Genomic DNA, 18,946 nt, shown 5'->3' with positions numbered 1-18,946 from the left:
TCTAAGGATGTTCTTTCAGAGCGAACAAAGAGGGAAGCATGCCGGAGCGCCCTGGCGTTCCCAGGGAACCAGGAGCCGTGGGAGGCCTTGTGTGCTTTCGAGCGAAGAACTCAAGACAAGTTTCGAACTTGCAGTTTCAGAGCGAACTTATTTTTCCTCTGTTATTAGGATTTTGTGCGTACGATCGCTTTTCTGTTGACCGACGGCTGTTTTCATTCCTGGTTATGAAGAAGTCCTAGAGCCCTAACCATATTCGGGACACAAGGTCTCAGGGAGGCAGTGCTCTGGTGGTGCTGGCACACTGTTCATTTTCTCTTCTTCCCTGTCGTCTGCAGACCTCACATCAGGTGCTGAACAAGCGGAAGAAGGACCAGGGGTCAAGAAAGTGCACACCCGGGGGGTGCCTAGGTGGCTCAGACGGTGGCATCCAACTCTTGAGTTCTTCAGCTCAGGTCACGATCTCAGGGTTCACGGGTTCGAGCCCCACATCAGGCTCTGTGCTGACAGCACAGAGGCCGCTTGGGATTCTGTCTCTCCCTCTCCGTCTGCCCCTCTCCTGCTGTAGCATGCTCTTTCTCTCAAAATAAATAAACTTAAAAAAGAAGAAGAAGAAAAGGAGAAGGGAGAACTCCAGCTTGCCACGGCTCTCAGGTGCATCTGAAGAAGGGCTAGCCGGTCTGGCTGGTCAAAGACCTGTGCTCCTTGAAGCAGTCGGCTCTTCTGTCCCGGTTTCCATTCCCACTGCTACCTGGGACCCACCTAAACTCATGGGGGGGGGGGCGCGCTGGGAGGGGCAGTGAGAGATGAGGGGCCACCCAGGGCTGTCCTGAGCTGCTGCCCCACCAGCAGCCTCACTGCACAGCGCAAACGGGGACCCCAGAACAAAGGAAGGACATGCGCCCATGAGCTGGTGACCCTGGGCAGTTAGCTCATCGCAGTGATTCACCCCCACCTCCTCAACCCAAGGTTTCAAAGCCTCTTTCTTTGCTTCTGGCTTGAAGTCTGTATGAACGTGAGCCAGACTGGACTCACCTCCGACACAGATGATCCGACTCATTCCGTGTTCGATTTTTATTAGTGGCAGAGATAGAGTGAGACAGCCTTACTAGAACCTGCATGACTATTTTTCTTCCGTGTGACCCCAACAGTCTTGTAGATTTTCTTAGTGCAAAACGTTGTTTCCTCACACTAAGCTCATAACCTGCTATGATAGTATATATATACCTTTGTTATTTGCACGTGAAGACACAAACATCTTTTTTATCTCTGCAAGGTAAACTCAGTTGACATATCTAACTGAAGAAGTTTCTAAAATGTCAAAACAAGAAAAGCTTTTACTGCCCGCAGTTTGAAGCATATGTGGTTAAACTGTATTCTTCCATTCATTCAGTGAGGCAGTAAGTATTTAACCAGGGCTTACAAAGCGCTGAGTGGTGTGGGAAACAGAGGCAGAAGCAAATGGTAGACAAAATTAAATGGCCTTATAACCTGCAGCCCATTGACAATTATCGAGTGTAACAATTCTCCAGGACCTCCCTACTGTCTTGATGTTGAGGCTTTGCTGGAAGGGAAAACAACCTTAGCAAGAAGACAGTCAGGCCTCCAGGATCTGTGAGTCTTCTTTAGCATATGAAAATGCTGTTGGAGACTTCCTCTTGCCTTTACCTCCCCAGCTCCCAAGTATGTAATCAGCCACTCCTCACTATCGGGGCATCGATTCCTGCCCCACGGGTCCTGTCCCTGTGCTTTAATAAGATCACCTTTTTTTTTTTTTTTTTTGCACCAAAGACGTCTCAAGAATTCCTTCGTGTCCTTTGGTTCCGGATCCCCACCACCACTCGGAAACCACATCACCGAATACCGTGACAGGTGTGAGCTCTGTCCAAGAGCTTACTGTCTAGTTGGGGACAGACAGGAGTGGGGGTGGGGGGGCGGTGAAGAGGGCCTTCCGGACAATGGGAACAATGTCTGCGAAGGGGCAGGGACGGCAGGGGTAGGTAGAGACGGACGTAGAGAGAATGAAAACCTCTGAAGGACTGAGAATCTGTTAGAAAAGTCCATGCAGGTTTCTTAAGTAGACAAGTGCAGGATCTGTTAGGTCTCTGGCCACCTTCTGGCGAAGCGGCGGGTAAAAGGCAAGCATAGGTGTGAACACGGCAGGTGAGCGCTGAGTGCAGGAAGTCAGGAGAGAGCACGGGAGCTTGGTCAGGGATGCAGAAGGGAAGACTCCCTTTAATGAGTTCCACAAATTGGCACCATCTGTGGCTTCATTTCAGAAATAGAAGGGGTGGGCGGGTATGCGCTGGAGGTTATAGACATTAAATGAGAAAGGGAAAGTCATTTTCGATCTTTTTTTAGATGGAGGAACCCTCCTCTTACTGATAGACTCCCAGAGTGGGAACGGACATGGGGACATCTTTCGGATGTCTGAATAGGTTCTTCTATATCTTTACGAGTGACAAGGAGACCTCGACCTTAGGAGGTCTCTCCCCACTCTGTGGGAAGCCAGAAAGATCTCACGTACGGATTTGGGTTCTACCTCTTAAAGTTCAGGAGACCAATTTCTTTTGAAGGACACCCTCCTATCGTCATCCCCTCTGGTCACGCCTCATGTGCTGGGATTTCCAAGTCCTTTGTTCCATTTTGGCTGGGCCAGGCAGAGCAAGAACACCACGACAGGAATTCTAGATCCTGTAGTGCTAGTGTGGTCCGCTAAGACCACGTTGGCTGCCCTGGTGGCCTCTTCACACCATGACTCACTGAGGCTTTTTACACACTGTATCACTATTAAGGGGCAGTTCCTGGGCCTTGTCTTCTCTGCTGCCATTAATTTGGGGGGCCCGAGCAGATTTTACACTTGTCCCCATTCCATGGATCCCCGTACCCCCTCCCCCCCCAATCTTTTTGAAGCCCCTTCGCCACTATCATGTAATGAGATCTGAGACGACTGTTGGTAAAATCGGGCCTCACACCTCTTGGCACTTGTCTGTCCATCGGGTTCTTGGAAGATGTGGATGCGGAGGTGAGTGGGGGTGGCTGCCCTTTCTGTTTTTTCCCAAACAGTGGGTATGGGGGGAGGGAAAGGAGATCCAGACAACTGATTTATTTCCCATTTCCCTGGAAAACATATTTACCATTCCCCACTTGAAGAAGAATTTAGACCTTGCTTCAAAATCTCCAGGAAAGGCACACCATGATGCCAATGTAGCTGTCTTCTGACTCACCTCCAGATACTTTGTCTCCTCCTAACTTGCTCAAACCACAGATTAATGATGGAATGTTGCTCTGTCCCTGCCCAAGCCCAAGCCAGAAAATAGGAAACACGTTTATCTACACAGTTACAGGCAGTTCTGTGTATGTGGTTTTCTCCTCAGCCTTTCCAACCTCAGCAAAGGAGAAAAATCCCTAGCGGGCCCCGGGGAGTAGCTCGATCATTCATTCATTCATCCCAAGACGATGGGAGAGCAAGGGCAGAAATCCTGGAAGGTGAAGTCTGAGGAGGCCCTTAAATCAAGTAAGAGATGAAAGAAAATCGAGACTCTGGCCTGGGTACACACAGTATTTAACATAAGGACAGAACTAGAGGCCATTCTAATTAAAGGCCTCTACAGGTGGGATCCCACAGGTGGGATCAGCCTCTCGGTTTCCTGGATACCAGTTCATGCAACGGCTCTGAGGGCCAACGTACATACAGAACAAAAGCATTTAATGAAAGTGAAAAAGAGGAGAGAAAAGGAGAAATGAGAAGGCCTGTGAGTGGGGAGAAAGGAAGAGCCAGGGAGGAAAGAATGAAATCCACTCCTTGCGCTCTTTCCTGCCAGAGAGGCTTGAGAGACTTGTTTCAACTGGGATCTCGAGTCCAGAACAAAAGCGGCGGGGGCCACGGCGCGGGGAGAGGGAAGGCGCGTCCCAGGCACGCGTGGGGGTGCCGAAGGGTGGGGGTGGCGGGCGCGCAGGAGGCCAGCGAGACCCGCGGGGATCGGCAGCCGCTCGCGGGGGGGGTGGGGGGGACCTCGCACCGCGCCCTCGGGGCCCCGGGCGCCGCCGCGGTCCCCGGCCCGACCCCGCGCGGACCGGGGTGCGGCGCCCCGTCCAAGGTCGTCCCGGGAAGCCCCGGGGGTCGCGGGAGGCTCGGCCCCACGGTAGCTGAGGGAGCCTGGCGAGCTCGCGGGGCCGCGGTTCCCGCTCCAGGTGAGGGCGCGGCGCGGTGTCACTTTACCTGCGCGCAGAGGGTCGTCCGGGAAAGCCATGGGGCGGGGTAGGGCAGACGAGCGCCCAAGGGGGCTGCGCGGCCTCGGGGACGGGGTTGCAGAGCGGGAGGGCAGGGATGGCAGGTCCTGCCGTGCCGACGCGCCCGGAGCTCACCACCACGGCTCTGCGCGCCCCTCCTCCTCCTCCTCCTCCTCCACCTCCTCCCAGACTCTCCGCAGCGTCCTCCGCGTGCTCACTTCCTGCTTCGGCAATTAGCAAAGCCCCTTCTCGGCGCGGCCGCCTCCCTCCCTCGGCAGGCGCGGGCCGGGGCCGGGGCCGGGGCCGGGGCGCGGGGAGGGGCGCCCGCGTGCCCGGAGCGTCGCCAGTTCGGGCAGCGCCCGCAGCGGGCGTCCTTCCTGCCGCGCGCCCAGGCTCCCGACCTGGCGGCCCCTCGAGCGCCGTCCCGGCCTGGCCGCGAAGGAATCAGTGGCCTTAAATCCCGGCTGCAGTCGCGGGTCGCCGTGCTGGCCCCCTAATCACGCCGGGGCCGGCACGCAGCTCTCCCACCGCAGGCCCCGCGATCTGCTGTTTAAAGTCTCCCGGTCTTTGGGCAGCGAGTGCCGCTGCATGGTGGCACATGCTAACAACCGCGATTCGGAGTTTTCTTTGGGCGATAGCTATTACGTGGCCTCCAGGATAGATGCTGCACAAAGGGAGGCAAACGAGAGAGCGCCTGATCCACACCCGTACAGCCGTTCTAGAAAAATAGCCGGGGTTCGCTCGGAAATGCGGAATCGGTTCTTACAAGAAAACCACTAAGTCTAATTTAAAGGGGAACACGCGCCAGTTACTTACGGGAGCACAGACTGGCGTCGTTTACTAAGAATACATTAGAGATAGTTGTATTTTTAAAAAAGTTTTCCAACGTTTATTCACTTTCCGAGAGACCGTGAGCGGGGGAGGGGCAGAGAGCGAGGGAGACACGGACTCTGAAGCAGGCTCCAGGCTCTGAGTTCCGCGGGGCTGGAGCTCGGGAACCGCGAGATCAGGACCCACCCGAGCTGCAGTCGTCCGGCGCTTAACCCACTGAGCCACCCAGGCTTCCCAAAGACAGTTGTATTTTAATTAAACCTATCGTCAGTCATAAGTCTACTACACAAACGTTATAGGCAATTTAAATGTAACAGGACTCTCCTAAGGGTTTTTAAAGAATCCACATCGGCTTGGCAGGTGAGGATGGAAAGACGCATGTAAGAGACAACATAATCGCTGTTAGTATGCAGTGTCAGCAACTGATCATTAAAGGAGCCGCCTCCAGCCCAAAGCTCAGCTTTGAGAAACGCAGAAAAGCAGCAAATACCTACATACCCTCGTGGTGACCAGAGGCTTGTTTTGTGCTTCTCCTCATCTGTTTAGTGGTCCGGAGGCCCATGGCGCTCTCTAGATTGGTGTCTTAGTCTCTGGAAGAGGCCATGGAAGAGGCAAGAGCCTCAGAAAAGAGTGACCCGCTGTGCGTCTGAAGAAAGTAACAACCTTCTAGATGAAGCTTTCTGGGGAACTTGTAAGTGGGAGCGTAAGCTTCCTTCTGGTCTGCTTGTGATAGGAAGGGAAATTTTTTCTAAGAGTATTTTCTCTTCGAATCTATTTTGAGGTTTGGTTTGTGGTTCTTGCAGACTTCTCACGAAGATGGAATTATTTCTAAAGTTGGTTGGCAGGAACCGCATATCAAATTGTGCTATCTTGTTAACACTGTAAGCTCGAGCATTGCCATAAAGCTGGTTGGCCTTTCAAAACCCTGAACTAGAATTCATCTCTGTATCACTCTCATTCTTTATTATACCGAATAGAAGATAGGTGGCAGAAATGTACTTTCAGATTAAATTTTTTTTAAAGAAGATTGATTATGGATGTAAATTATTATCTCCTTTCATTCAATATCCTTGTACCTCCTTTCCTATGAATTGCAACCATAACCCATCATTATCTTCACTGTTCCCATGTGCTTTGTGAACTATAAAGTGTGCACTACAAACGAGAACTTTTTTTTTTTGCAATTTACAAAAGAACTAATTTAAAAACAATTCTCATCCACCATCATTCCCACAGATTCCCATACAAGCTATTTGCTCTCACATTATGTCATTTGGCTTTTGCTTCTATTGCTTCTAAAGAGTGTAAAACACTCAGCTCAGGCCATGACTCAGCTTGTTTCAGCTGACTTCAGCTCAGGCCATGATCTCACGGTTCGTGACTTTGAGCCCTATGTCGGGTTCTGTGCTGGCAGCACAGAGCCTGGAAGCTGCTTCAGATTCTGTGACTCCTCTCTCTGCCCCTCCCCTGCTCTCTCAAAAATAAATAAACATTAAAAAAATTTTTAAAAGCACTCTTTAAAATGGACTTTTTTTACATTTTCTGATAGCCCCTACATACTCATGAATCTCAGAATCGTGGTAAATGGGGATGGTGGACTTGGTAATCAAGGAGTCAAGCATGCTGGATATGACTCATGCCCCTGTCACTGGGAGTTTGGGTTACTTTGGCAAGCAATGCAAACTCTTGAGTGTAAGAATTTATAGGATTGTGAAAGTTCAATGGAATAATGTGTCTATAAAGATACCTAAACCAGGGGCGCCTGGATGGCTCAGTCAGTTAAGCATCCAACTTCAGCTCAGGTCATGATCTCATGGTTCATGAGTTCAAGCCCCCATTGGGCTGGTTGCTGTCAGCATAGAGCCCACTTCGGATCCTCTGTCCCCCTCTCTGTGCCCCTCCCCTGCTCATGCTCTCTCAAAAATGAGTAAACATTAAAAACAAACAAACAAACAAACAAACAAAAACTAAACCAGTGCCTCTCACATAGTAGGTACAAATAAACCAGCTACCTTCCTGTTTTCATCCTTTCCTTGGAATTTAGTTTATTGCAAGAAGTTCCTATTTGTTATAAGAAATTTGTTGTAGTGTTTGTGCATAGCATAGATGGATGGATTGAGTCATAGCATCAAATAACACACTTTTTGAATTGCCCATTCCCCTGCCCCACCCCAACGCCAAATAAAATGCCAAGCCCTGGGGAAACCAAAGTGAGAAGTCCCCAACTTTTAGTTTATGGTCAAGAGAGACTTGCAAATACTGTTTCACTATAGAACTGGGATCATGAAGGTTTAAACCAGGAAGAGAGCATGTGTGAAGATGTATGCAAGCCATCTGGCTGGGTGGTGACCACCCTCAACCTGACAATTTGCCTTGAAAGCTTTTCAGGCAAACTTTGAGACCTTTATTCAAGACAATCTGGCCTTAAGTAGAGAAAAACATACATACACACACACACACCACACACACACACACAAACTGTTGGTCTTGTGTCTTTTCACGAACCGATGACAGTTGTCAGAAATGTTATCTTTAAAGAGAGAAAGCATTAACTCAAAATATATTTTATTTGATTCATCACAGAATATGTTGTTTTTGTTCATTTTACACCATTGTGGCTGTTACTTAAATTTGTGCAACCTGAGATAAAAAGTTATTATTGAGGGTATGTACATTGTATACAATGAACCCAGCAAATTGTGCTCCCAGACAGGGTCTCATCTATATAAAAGTGGCTGTAACGGGGGCGCCTGGGTGGCTCAGTTGGTTAAGTGTCTGACTCTGGATTTCGCCTCAGGTCATGATCTTACAGCTCATGGGTTCAAGTTCCATGTGGGGCTCCACACTGACAGTGTGGAGTCTGCTTGAAATATCTCTCCCTCTCTGTCCGCGCCTCTCCTGCTTGTGCTCTGTCTCTCTCAAAATAAATAAACATGAAAAAAAGTTTTTTTCAAGCAGCTATAATGGAAGTGCATGGATTTGGGGCAATAGGAGACTCCTTACATTCCAGAATGAGACAGTGCCTCCCTCAGCTGCATTTGTGTGATAAAACCCTGTGGAATTGTGTGTGATGCAAGAGGCCTAATGAGAGTTAATACGTTTGCTTGTCTCCTTGAATTTTGTCCAGTGTGTTAAGGCACTTGTAGGGGATCTCAGCTGTTTTACCACCTGACTGCTCATGATAATGTCCCAGTTTTCTTCTGGAAAACCGCCATTCCCACTTTCAGTCCATGTGATTAGGCAGTGGCAACATCACCCTGACTCCCAACTCTAGGGTTTGGGCATGTGACCCAGTAATAGCCTTTCAGACCATTACTGAGTAAGCCAATGAGTCTAGGAGGTGCATGGGACCTTTGCCGGGTCAGTGGGGCCGTGGGGTCAGTGGGGTCTCTAAATAACTAGCCGGAGATCATTTCTTCCACCACACAACAGGCTTGTGTGTGAAATGTTTGCCAGGGTGCACATCACAGAGAGCCTTGAATGCCAGACGAAAGCATTTGAGACTATTTTTCATGCAACAGGAAGCCAGGAAGCTAGTTTTGAAAAGCAGCATATGAAAATTGGTGTTTTTGGAGGATTAGTGTGGCAGCTGTGTGTAGGATAGGATGGAGGAAGGCGCGAACTCAATCCAAGAGTGCATTTAATCTTCACAGTGCACTGTAATTTATTAGAGTTGAATTTGCATCCTTGTCCAAAAGTGAGGGAAACTCATATCTGAAACTCACATCTAAAAATTGTAAATGTTCTTTTGTTGCCTTTTTAAGCATTCGTTGTCTCCCATGAAGTGATTGCTTTATGCGTTTGCAGATGTTCCTTACAAATGATGTATTCCAAAATGTTGACAGAGGGACTAGAAAACTTATGTAAGGAAAATATTATCATTTTTGTTGATGTGAGCCCTATTTGACAGGGGCACAGCACTCTGGTGCATATATTTAAGCATGAATAGTTCTTAAAGTTTCTTCTACCTACTTGGACAAAAGCCGTTCTATGTACAGGAGAGTAAATCTCTCTTGCCAACTTCTACCAGCTTACTTTGAATCATTTACCCATTACGACGCATGAGCCAGAAAACCACCATTTTTGTGCTGTGTTTGGTTTTCCACAAAGAGAATGGAACAGTGGGTGATTCTCAGTGTGGGTCTTGCTAAAAACACTTTGAGTGCCATGGATAGGGAGCGGGAGGTACGGAGAGGTAAGGAGATGGGAGAAAAAGTATGGCTCTCTAATGAGCACTTTATCCTGGAATCTGACTACAGCCTTGCGCTCTCACCACTCACAAGTGTGTGCTGGTACCTTGACCTTGGGTGCCATCATCCTCAGCATGTTCAGCTGCTTTCTTAGTGAATATATATAATAGCAATTATTTCTTGCTCCAGATATTAAGAGAAAATCTGATCAAAGAGATGAACTTTATGGATCAAAACCTGAAACCCAACTAACTGAAGTCAGCTAGAGATTTTGTTCCATTTCTGCTGTTAGGAGAAAAGGGCAGATGAGAAGAAAACCTGGCGTTATCGGCGACCAACTAAAAGTTGTGTAGTCGGCACCTGAGAGTTTAGTTTCCTGTGCTGTGTACCCTCAGAATGTGAACACGGGCTCAAGTTGCTGACTTGGGAATCTACAAATCATCCATCATTTAATAAATTATTTTAAAACTTGTCATTTAGAGTGTATTATTTTTATAAAAAAATGTTTATTATTTTGAGAGAGAGAGAGAGAGAGAGCACACGAGTGGGACAGGGGGCAGAGAGAGAGAGGGAGAGAGAGAATCCCAAGCAGACTCCTCACTGTCCACACAGAGCCCAGTTGTGGGGCTCGATCTCATGAACAGCGAGATCATGAGCTAAGCTGAAATTGAGTCAGACTCTTAACCGACCGAGCCATGTAGATGCCTCTAGAGTGTATTCCGAGCTAAGACAAGAAGGTGGACTTAGATACAAGTGAGTCAGATGAGGAACTATTAGAACTAATAGGTGAATTTACCTTGGAGGAGAGAAAAAGCTCAACGTACGGAACACCACCAGCTTTCCTATAGATCAGCAATATGGAAATGATCCCATTAAAACAGCAAATAAAGCTATAAAGTTACTGGGGATAAATTCAATAAAACTATCTTTAAAAATCGCAAGAACTACAAAGCTTTCCTGAAGGCTGTAGAAAATAAATCTGAGTAGATAGAGAACTATACCAGGTTAATTGATAGGAAGCCTCAATATTGTAAAGATACTCATGGTTCCCTAATTAATCTATGCAGTTAATGAAACCCAATCAAACTAATAAGATTTTCTTCGAGCATGAAACTGGTTGTAAATTTATATGGAAGGGTAAATTCAAGATGATTTTGAAAAAGAATAACAAAGAGGTGGTATTTGCCCTATGAGATAACAAGGTATTATAAAGTAACAGTAATTAAAACAGTGAGTATTGGTATAAAAAAGGATTAACGGGAGCAGAAATAAATGAAGCACAGATTCTTGTATCTTTGGGGAATTTGCTATATGATTGAAACATTTAAATGTTGAGAAGATAGTTCAAAAATAGTATGGGGATATTTTGCTATTTAGATGAACAATGCGATTTATATCCCTACCATACCTTATACACAAAAGTAAGCTTCAAATAGATTAAATATCTAACTGTAAATTATTTAACATTAAAATTAGTAAGAGAAACTATAAGAGAGAATGTTTTAATAACTTTAGTAACAGGAAAAGCTTTCTTAAGGTAAAAAAATCAACAGACATGAAAGAAAAATCTGATAACCTAACTGGATAAAAATTCAAATTCTGCACCATAAGACAATAGAAAATTATAAAACAGGGGTAAACGTAGAGAAATTAATTACATATATGATATTCTATTTTGTAACTTATAAAACTTATAAAATATAAAAATTAATTAAATATAAAATATAAATAAAATTTAGGTAAAAATATAAAATAAGATATTTGTATTTCTAATTATAAAATAGAATAGTATATAATATATAACTTATATATATAAAAAATCAGTCCAAAGTTTTAAGAATTTATTTAAATAAATTAAAATATGTTAACAATAATTCAACATAAGGTTGGACAAACACTAGGTAGAAAATCCCCAGAAGAAACAAAAATGGTCAATAAAAATATAAGATATTCAACCTTGTAAAAATAAAAGAAATGCAAACTCAAGCAATAAGAAGCTAGCAGAAGGGCAAAAACTTAAAATCTTGCCAATATCAAATACTGGCAAGACTGAAGAAACAGGTTTTCATACACTGTAGGAATGTTAATTTATATGGTCACATTGGAGAGCAATTTGACCTAAAATTGCTAAATTCGCTAACATTGACTCAAAATTTCTCTAAAGGAATATTTGCATGTGCTACACGGAGGCAGGCATAAGAATGCTGGATGCAGTGTTTTTGTCGTAGCAAATATTAAAAACAATCTAAATGTCAATCAATAGGGGGATGAATAAATATATAATATAATCATGCAATGCAATATTTTACAGAAGGTACCAAAAGTAAGCTAGGAAAACATTTTAAATGAAAAAACAGGTTGCAAAGTGATATCAGGGGTAGACACAAGCCAATCCATATGTTTTCTATAACTACATTCTAATTTTTAAAAAATGGATACATACCAACTTTACCTTGCAACCAAAGCAGAGTAACCAGAACTAGATCTACCCTCTTGCCTGAAACAAGAACAGCAAAAAACCCAAATAAATAAATGAAACAACAGTTTTTTAAGGCACTACACATCAGACAAAAAAGGCCAGTGATCCCTAAGAGCCAGGATATAAGCGAGGTGATTCCTGTGCTTGCCCCAGCTTAACGCCTTGAGAGAATTTCCAGGGTGTGGCACAGAGAAGGGATCGAGGCAGAGTCTTATGGACTCTGTGGCTAGAAGTCACAGGACAGGAAGCTGTAGAGACTTCGCAGAAGAAAGGTCCTCAGAGATCCATGGGATGTCCCTCTTGACTACTCAGCATACCATTTACTGATAGATGCGCTCATGTGGAAATGACCCACAGTTGGGGAGGATGATGAGAGGGACTGTAGTAGAAGATCAGAGGGAACAGTACCCGGGGCTCACTCAGAGCCACGAATAGTGCTTACCAGTCCAACCAGACTGCAAATACCTTGCATTTCATGGGAATTTGGTAGATTACACAGAAGAGTCTTGCCTCAGTACCGGTAAGTAATTACCCCTGGACTGATCAGGCACTGCCCCAGTCCCACCTAACAAATCTTAAAAGACCCAAAGGATCAAACTCTTTCAAGTAACTTAGCTGCATCCTGAAATCTCAATAAATACAAATACAAAATATAGAAGTACAAAAATATCCAGTACCCAACAAGGTAAATGCACAGTGTCTGGGATATAAAGATACTAGGCTTACAAGAAGTAGGACAATGTAGGCTAATAATGAGGAGTAAAATTAGGTAATTAAAACTAACCCAGACCTGACACAAATGTTAGAATTAATGGAGAACATTAGGGGTGCCTGGGTGGCTCAGTCGATTGAGCGTCTGACTTCAGCTCAGGTCATGATCTCATGGTTTGTGAGTTTGGGCATCGGGCTCTGTGCTGACAGCTTGGAGCCTGCAGCCTGCTTTGAATTCTGTGTCTCCCTCTCTCTCTGCCCCTCTCCTGCTCATACTCTGTCTCTCTTCTCTGTCTCTCAAAATAAATAAATATTTTAAAAAAATTAAAAAAAGAATTTTCAAAAAAAGACAGAATTAATGGAGAACATTAAAACTTTTATTATACCTGTATTCCATAGGTTCAACAAGCTATGTAGAGACACGGAAACTATTAAAAAACCCAAAGTAAAACTTTCAGAGATTAAACCATAATACTTGAGGTTAAAAAAAAAAAAAAAGAACTAGATGGGATTAGCAGCAGCTAAGACATTGCAAAGAAAAGATTAGTGGCTTTTAAGACACCCAATTGAAAGCACTGAAAATGAACCTCAGGGATGGGGCACCTGGGTGGCTCTGCTGACTTTGGCTCAGGTCATGATCTTGCGGTCCATGGGTTTGAACCCTTGCGTCAGGCTCTGTGCTAACAGCTCAGAAGGCCCTAGAGCCTGCTTTGGATTCTGCTTCCCTCTCTCTGCCCCTCCCTGCTCACGCGGGTCTCTCTCTCTCTCTCTCTGTCTCCCTCTCTCTCTCTCTCAAATAAACATAAAAAAAAGAAAAGAAAAGAAACTGAACCCGGGGGAGAAGAAGTAATTTTACAAAAATGAAAATAACTGTGGGACAACTTCAAGTCACCTACATATGCCGTAAATACATGTAATGAAATCCTGAAATGGAAAGATGGTGGGGACCAAAAATTATTTGCAGAAAGAATGGCTGAAGGTTTCCAAATTAGATGAAAACCTTAAACGCACAGATCCAAAAATGCTCAGTGAACACCCAGCACCAGAAACATGGGAAACAACTTCACCAAGCCCCACACACTCCCATTTGCTCAAAGCCATAGACAAAGACTAAGTCTTAAAGTGGCCACAGGAAAAAAAGATACATGACAGAGCGACCAAACTAAGAATAACAACAGATTTCTTATCAGAAAACCATGCAAGCCAAGAGACAGTGGATCAGTGTGTTAAAGGACATAGAATTGTAGACCCAGTAGAAATGTATTCAAAAATGAAGGTGAAGCTTTTTTTTTTAGACATGTAGAAGTTGAAAGAGTTCATCTCTGGCAGACCTGCACTAAAGGGGTCAGTGTATTTGAAAGCTAATAGGTTTTATTTAAAGCAAATAGTGACAATGTATGCAGAGTTTATAATCTATGTGAAGGTAAAATTGACTCAAAGCAGGAAGGAGAGAAATGGAAGTACACACTTTTAAGGCTCTAATGCGGGAATTATTAAAATATCATTTAAAGCTATACTGTGATATGTTAAAGATGTACACAATCATCAAATAACACGAATGAGAGTAATGGCTAGCTAATAAGCCAATAAGGAGATAAGATGAAGTCAGAAATAATACAGCTTGGCAGTTTCTTAAAAAATTACAGGTAGGAGCACCTGGGTGGCTCAGTCAGTTGCGTGTCTGACTCTTCGATTTCAGTTCAGCTCACGATCCCAGGGTGGTGGGATCGAGCCCCGCATCAGACTCCATGCTGACGGTGGAGCCTGCTTAAGATTTTCTTTCTCTCTCTCTTCCTCTGCCCCTCTCCCTGCTCATGTGCTCTCTCTCTTAAAAAAAAAAAACAAAAGTTGGGGGGATGGGCACCTGGGTGTCTCAGCTGGTTAAGTGACTGACTCTGATTTCGGCTCAGGTCATGATCTCATGGTTTACGAGTTCAAGCCCCACTGCCTTTGTGACAGTGCAGAGCCTGCTTGAGATTCTCTCTCTCCCTCTTTTTCTCTGACCTCCTGTGTACTCTTTCTCTCTCTCTCAAATAAATAAAACAAATTAAATGTATACCTACTATATGGTCCAGCCATTCTACCTTACTCATTCACTCCAGAGCAATTAAAACATATTTTAAAAGATTTGTGCATGAATATAAAACCTAAAACTGTAAGACACCTAGAAGAAAACAGAGGAGAAATTTTTGTGGCTTTGGCTAAGCAAAGATTTCTTAGGTACAACACCAAAAACACATACCTATTAAAAAATGTAAATATTGGACTTCATCAAATTTTAAACTTTTCCCTTTTCTAAAGAAACTTAGAATAATGGAAAGGGCAGCCACTGCTGGGAGAGAATATTTGTAAAACATGTGTTCGACAAAGGACTTTTTGCCAAAATGTGAAAAGAACCCTCAGCATAAGGAAACAAACAACCCAATGGAACATGTATAAAACATTCAAAGAATCATTTGACCACAGAGTTGGCAAATAAACACAAGGATAGATACTCACTCACTAGTACTTTAGGGAATTCTAATTAAAACCATAATGAGATACTACTTGACACGTGTTAAGATGGCTAAACTAACAGACTGACCATACCAGATGTTGGCAAGGATATGGAGGAGCTGGGATTCCCATGCCCTGGTGGTTGCAGTGTTAAGGAGTACCACCTGTTTGGAAAACCACTTGGCGGTTCCTTAAAAATGTAAATGTATACCTACAACATGATCTTGCTATTCTACATCTTTACCCAAGTTTTTTAAAATCTCATGTCCAGACAAAGGACTGGTGCACAGTTCAGTGCAACTTTATTGTAATAACTCCAAATTGGAAACAGCCTAGATGTCCATTCAATGGGCGAAGGGTTAAAATATTGAGGTATACCTTTAGCATGGAAGCCTACTCAGTAATAAAAGGAATGAACTGGGGCATCTGGGCGGCTCAGTTGGTTATGCATCCTGCTCTTGGTTTCAGCCCCAGGTCATGATCTCACCGGTTGAGATCAAGCCCCATGTGGGGGCTCTGTGCACGGTCAGTGCAGAGACTGCTTGGGATTCTCTCTCTCTCCTTCTCTCTCTGCCCCTCCCCCCCCCACTCTTTCTGTCTCTCTTTCAAATAAATAAACTTAAAAAAAAAAAGGAACGAATATTATCACTAACAACATGGATGAATCTCAAAATAGTTATGCTGAGTGAGAGAGGCCAGAAAAAAGGAGGAGTACTTAATGTATGGACTCATGTATATAAACCTATTGAAATGCAAACTCATCTCTAGTGATAGAAAGCTGATCTTTGGGTGCCTGTGATTGAGGATGGGGAGGGAAGAATGATCACAAAGAGAAATGAGCAAACTTGAGAGATGGATAGGTTCACAACATAGAGCTTGGGGGTAAAGACTTCATAAATGTATACGTATGTCAAAGTTATCCAACTGAACAGTTTAAATATGTGTAGTTGGTTGTATGATAATTATACCTCAATAAAGCTGTTTCATTTTGTTTTTTTTAAGGATGGATACTTGCCAAACTCATAACAATGTCTAATAAGGGCTATCTCTGGGCAACAGGGAAAGGACCAGGACTGGAAGAGATTAATGCTTACAGAGGCTTCAGCTTTTTTGGTAGTGTTCTAACTTTATATGTAAATATTTATTTATGTATATATTATTTTAAAAATTTTATATAGAAAATTTGGAAATAATTTTCATAAAGGTGTCTGCTTAACAAAATCAGTCTTGACTTGCCTCACCCCCCCATAAACATTGTCTCCCGGACTGATCTGTTGCAAAGATTCAGTCACTTGAAAAACTATCCGTCATTCTCTCCTTTTCCAGACTTTGAATTGTTCGACATTGCAGACTGCAAAATGAATATGAAGTAACCATTGATTTTTTTAAATCTATTTTACAGGACTAAGTGGTGGTTAGCATATTTGAAATCATTTGAGACATTTCCTATCTGAGATTACACCATTAGCATTTCATTCCTTTGTGTCACACTATTTTGATCTCTTTTAAGATGCAGGGACGCCTGGGGGCTCAGTCGGTTAAGCATCCGACTTCAGCTGAGGTCATGATCTCACGGTTCGTGGGTTCGAATCCTGTCAGGCTCCGTGCTGACAGCTCGGAGCCTGGAGCCTGCTTCAGATTGTGTGTCTCCCACTCTCTCTGCCCCTCCCCCACTCACTCTCTGTCTCTCTCACTCTCAAAATGAAATAAATGTTAAAAAAAAAGTTTTAATGCAAATAGTTTCATGCCATGAACAATTATTTTTATCCAATCAGGTTTTCTCTGGGGAACATGGTAACACTAGGAAGAGAGGAAATAATGAAGAGGAGCAAGGGAGTGCACCAGGAGATAGGCAGAGGGCACCAAAGGCAAGCACAAGTACACAGGACGTGTGCGTGAACAATCTCAAACCAACATCTGGAACATTGCGGTTTCTGTGGAAGATGCTTGTACTTTTTTTTATCAGTTAAATTACAGTTGGTGCAACTAGCATGGAGGTCAGTTTAATTCAGTTGAGACAGAAGGGGAGGTCTAAGCTGCACATTGCAGAATATCATTTCTTATAGGTTAACAGAATTCCGTTGATCTTTCTTTCGTGATCATTAAGCACTTGCATTTTAGGGGCACCTGGGTGGCTCAGTCGGTTAAGCGTCCAACTTTGGCTCAGGTCGTGATCTCACGGTTGGTGAGGTCAAGCCCCACGTTGGACTCTCTGCTCTCAGTACACAGCGCGCTTCAGATCCTCTGCACGCCCCCCCAAAATAAAAACATTAAAAAAAAACTTGCATTTTGGAAATGCCCATCACCAGTATTTTGATAAAAGCTCTCTCAGCTTTAGGACTCCTTGTTTCTTTTGTTGAGAGGAGGGATCGTCACTTTATCTGTTCTGACGGGCAACTTCTTATGATACTCCGACACTTTCCATTGCAGTCAGGGTGAAGACTTGAAGGTATGGAAAGAGGACTAATCCTCATCCCTTTCCTCCCCCACCTCCTCCCCCAGCCAAATGATCCAACCAATTATGAATACTAAAGTCATGTTTTTTTAAAAGCTTTTTTCTTCTTTAATAAATGTACTTATTTCGACAGAGAGTGAGTGGGAAGGGGCAAAGAGAGAGGGAGAGAGAGGATCCCCAGCAGGCTCCGAGCTGTCAGCAAGAGCCCGATGTGGAGCTTGAACCCATGAACTGGGAGACCGTAAGCCACGCTGAAACCAAGAACTGGATGCTTAACCAACTGAGCCACTCAGGTGCCCTAGTCATGTTCTCAACAGAGTATGGGATTGAGAATTATGGATGTGAATTTGGGTATAAGAAGAAAATAATCTAGAGAAGAAGAATTTAAGTGCACAAAAATAGTCACTTCAGCTGAAGTATAACTAAGAAATAAAGGAAAAGTAGTAGTACCTAAATGTGCAATGATAGTAGAATGGTTTGAGTTAGGATACATGAATGATGGATCACAAGGTATACTGATACAACAATAAAATCATTATTTTGCTTTCAAATAATGAAAACTTATAATGGCCAGCATGCAGCCTGAAAGTCATCACTCCTCCCTGACAACAAGTAAAAGCTCAACAAACTGGAAAGTCAACAGCCCTCCTTGGATCCATCAGAGAAGTGGGGTCACAGTGGGGTCCACTGCTTTCGTATCTGGGGAAATCAAGTACAGAGGATTACAATCCACCAGAACAGAAACCAATAGCAGAGACCTTCAGTGGAACTAGTACCAAGACAGGAAAGCGAGAACTGTAATTGATGAATTACTGAAGGCTCAGTGTGGACTTCTGAGAAATAAAAACTCCAGGGGCAACCACACACGTTTACAAAGTTTACCTCCAGGAGTTTGACCAGGTTCTCACCGTGAATATCAGCATCAAGAGGAGAAAAGGAATCACTTTGAAATACTCATAGAAATCTATTCTGAACAAGCCCTCCAGAGCCTAAACTATGGGGGTTTTATCACAGCCTAGCCAACTCAGAGGAAGGAAATGTCCCAATTTCAGCTGGCTCTAACCTTCCACATGGGGAAAGGAAATACCCAACTCCAACCCTCTTCTAGCAATTTTGTCTCTTCTAGGGGGGACAGTGGACTGAGAAGCATTTGTGAAGTTTGCAGTCCAGAGGTACAGAGTTACTAAAAGACTGACACCAAATAACAGGACTACAGAGTGCTTCCTCTCCCCCACACTCACCACCACATTACTAAGGGCATGTACTGAAGGCCTATGGACTGCAGTTCCTTTTGCCTAGTCCTTCATGTCTGGCTATCAGGAAAAAAATGACATAGCATACTAACAAGGCAAACAACGCAGTTTGAAGAAAGAGAACAAGTAGGAGAACCAGCCTCACCTCAGATAGGGCAAGGATTTGGGAATGATCAACCAGAAAACTGAAAACTATGATGAATATGTTGTGGGCTCTAATGGATAAAGTAGATGGCATGCAAGAACACGCTGACAATTTAATCAAGGAGATGTAAATTCTCTGAAAATAAACTTTTTAAAT

The 18,946-nt window shown here is 44.0% G+C and overlaps 1 protein-coding gene across 7 annotated transcripts in view; it reads right to left on the bottom strand.

Moving 5' to 3' along the window:
* EDARADD (EDAR associated death domain) overlaps positions 1-18,946 on the bottom strand; it is a 102,782-nt gene that overhangs the window by 73,259 nt on the left and 10,577 nt on the right. For 2 of the 7 annotated variants that reach the window (XM_030334934.1, XM_030334932.1), the window contains exon 1: positions 5,560-5,748. The exons of 1 other annotated variant lie outside the window; for it this stretch is intronic. Coding sequence is in view for 5 of the 6 variants with exons in the window: in XM_030334932.1 (XP_030190792.1) it covers positions 5,560-5,623 (64 nt within the window). In the remaining variant the exon portion in view is untranslated. Of the gene's footprint in view, positions 1-4,219; positions 4,405-5,559; positions 5,749-18,946 lie in introns of those variants that run through there. 4 more of the 7 variants (XM_030334939.1, XM_030334937.1, XM_030334933.2 and 1 more) reach the window with 4 other exon arrangements.

Source organism: Lynx canadensis, chromosome D2 (assembly GCF_007474595.2).
Source record: "Lynx canadensis isolate LIC74 chromosome D2, mLynCan4.pri.v2, whole genome shotgun sequence".
Lineage (NCBI taxonomy): Eukaryota > Metazoa > Chordata > Mammalia > Carnivora > Felidae > Lynx > Lynx canadensis.
This window is presented reverse-complemented; position numbering and strand designations above follow the sequence as displayed.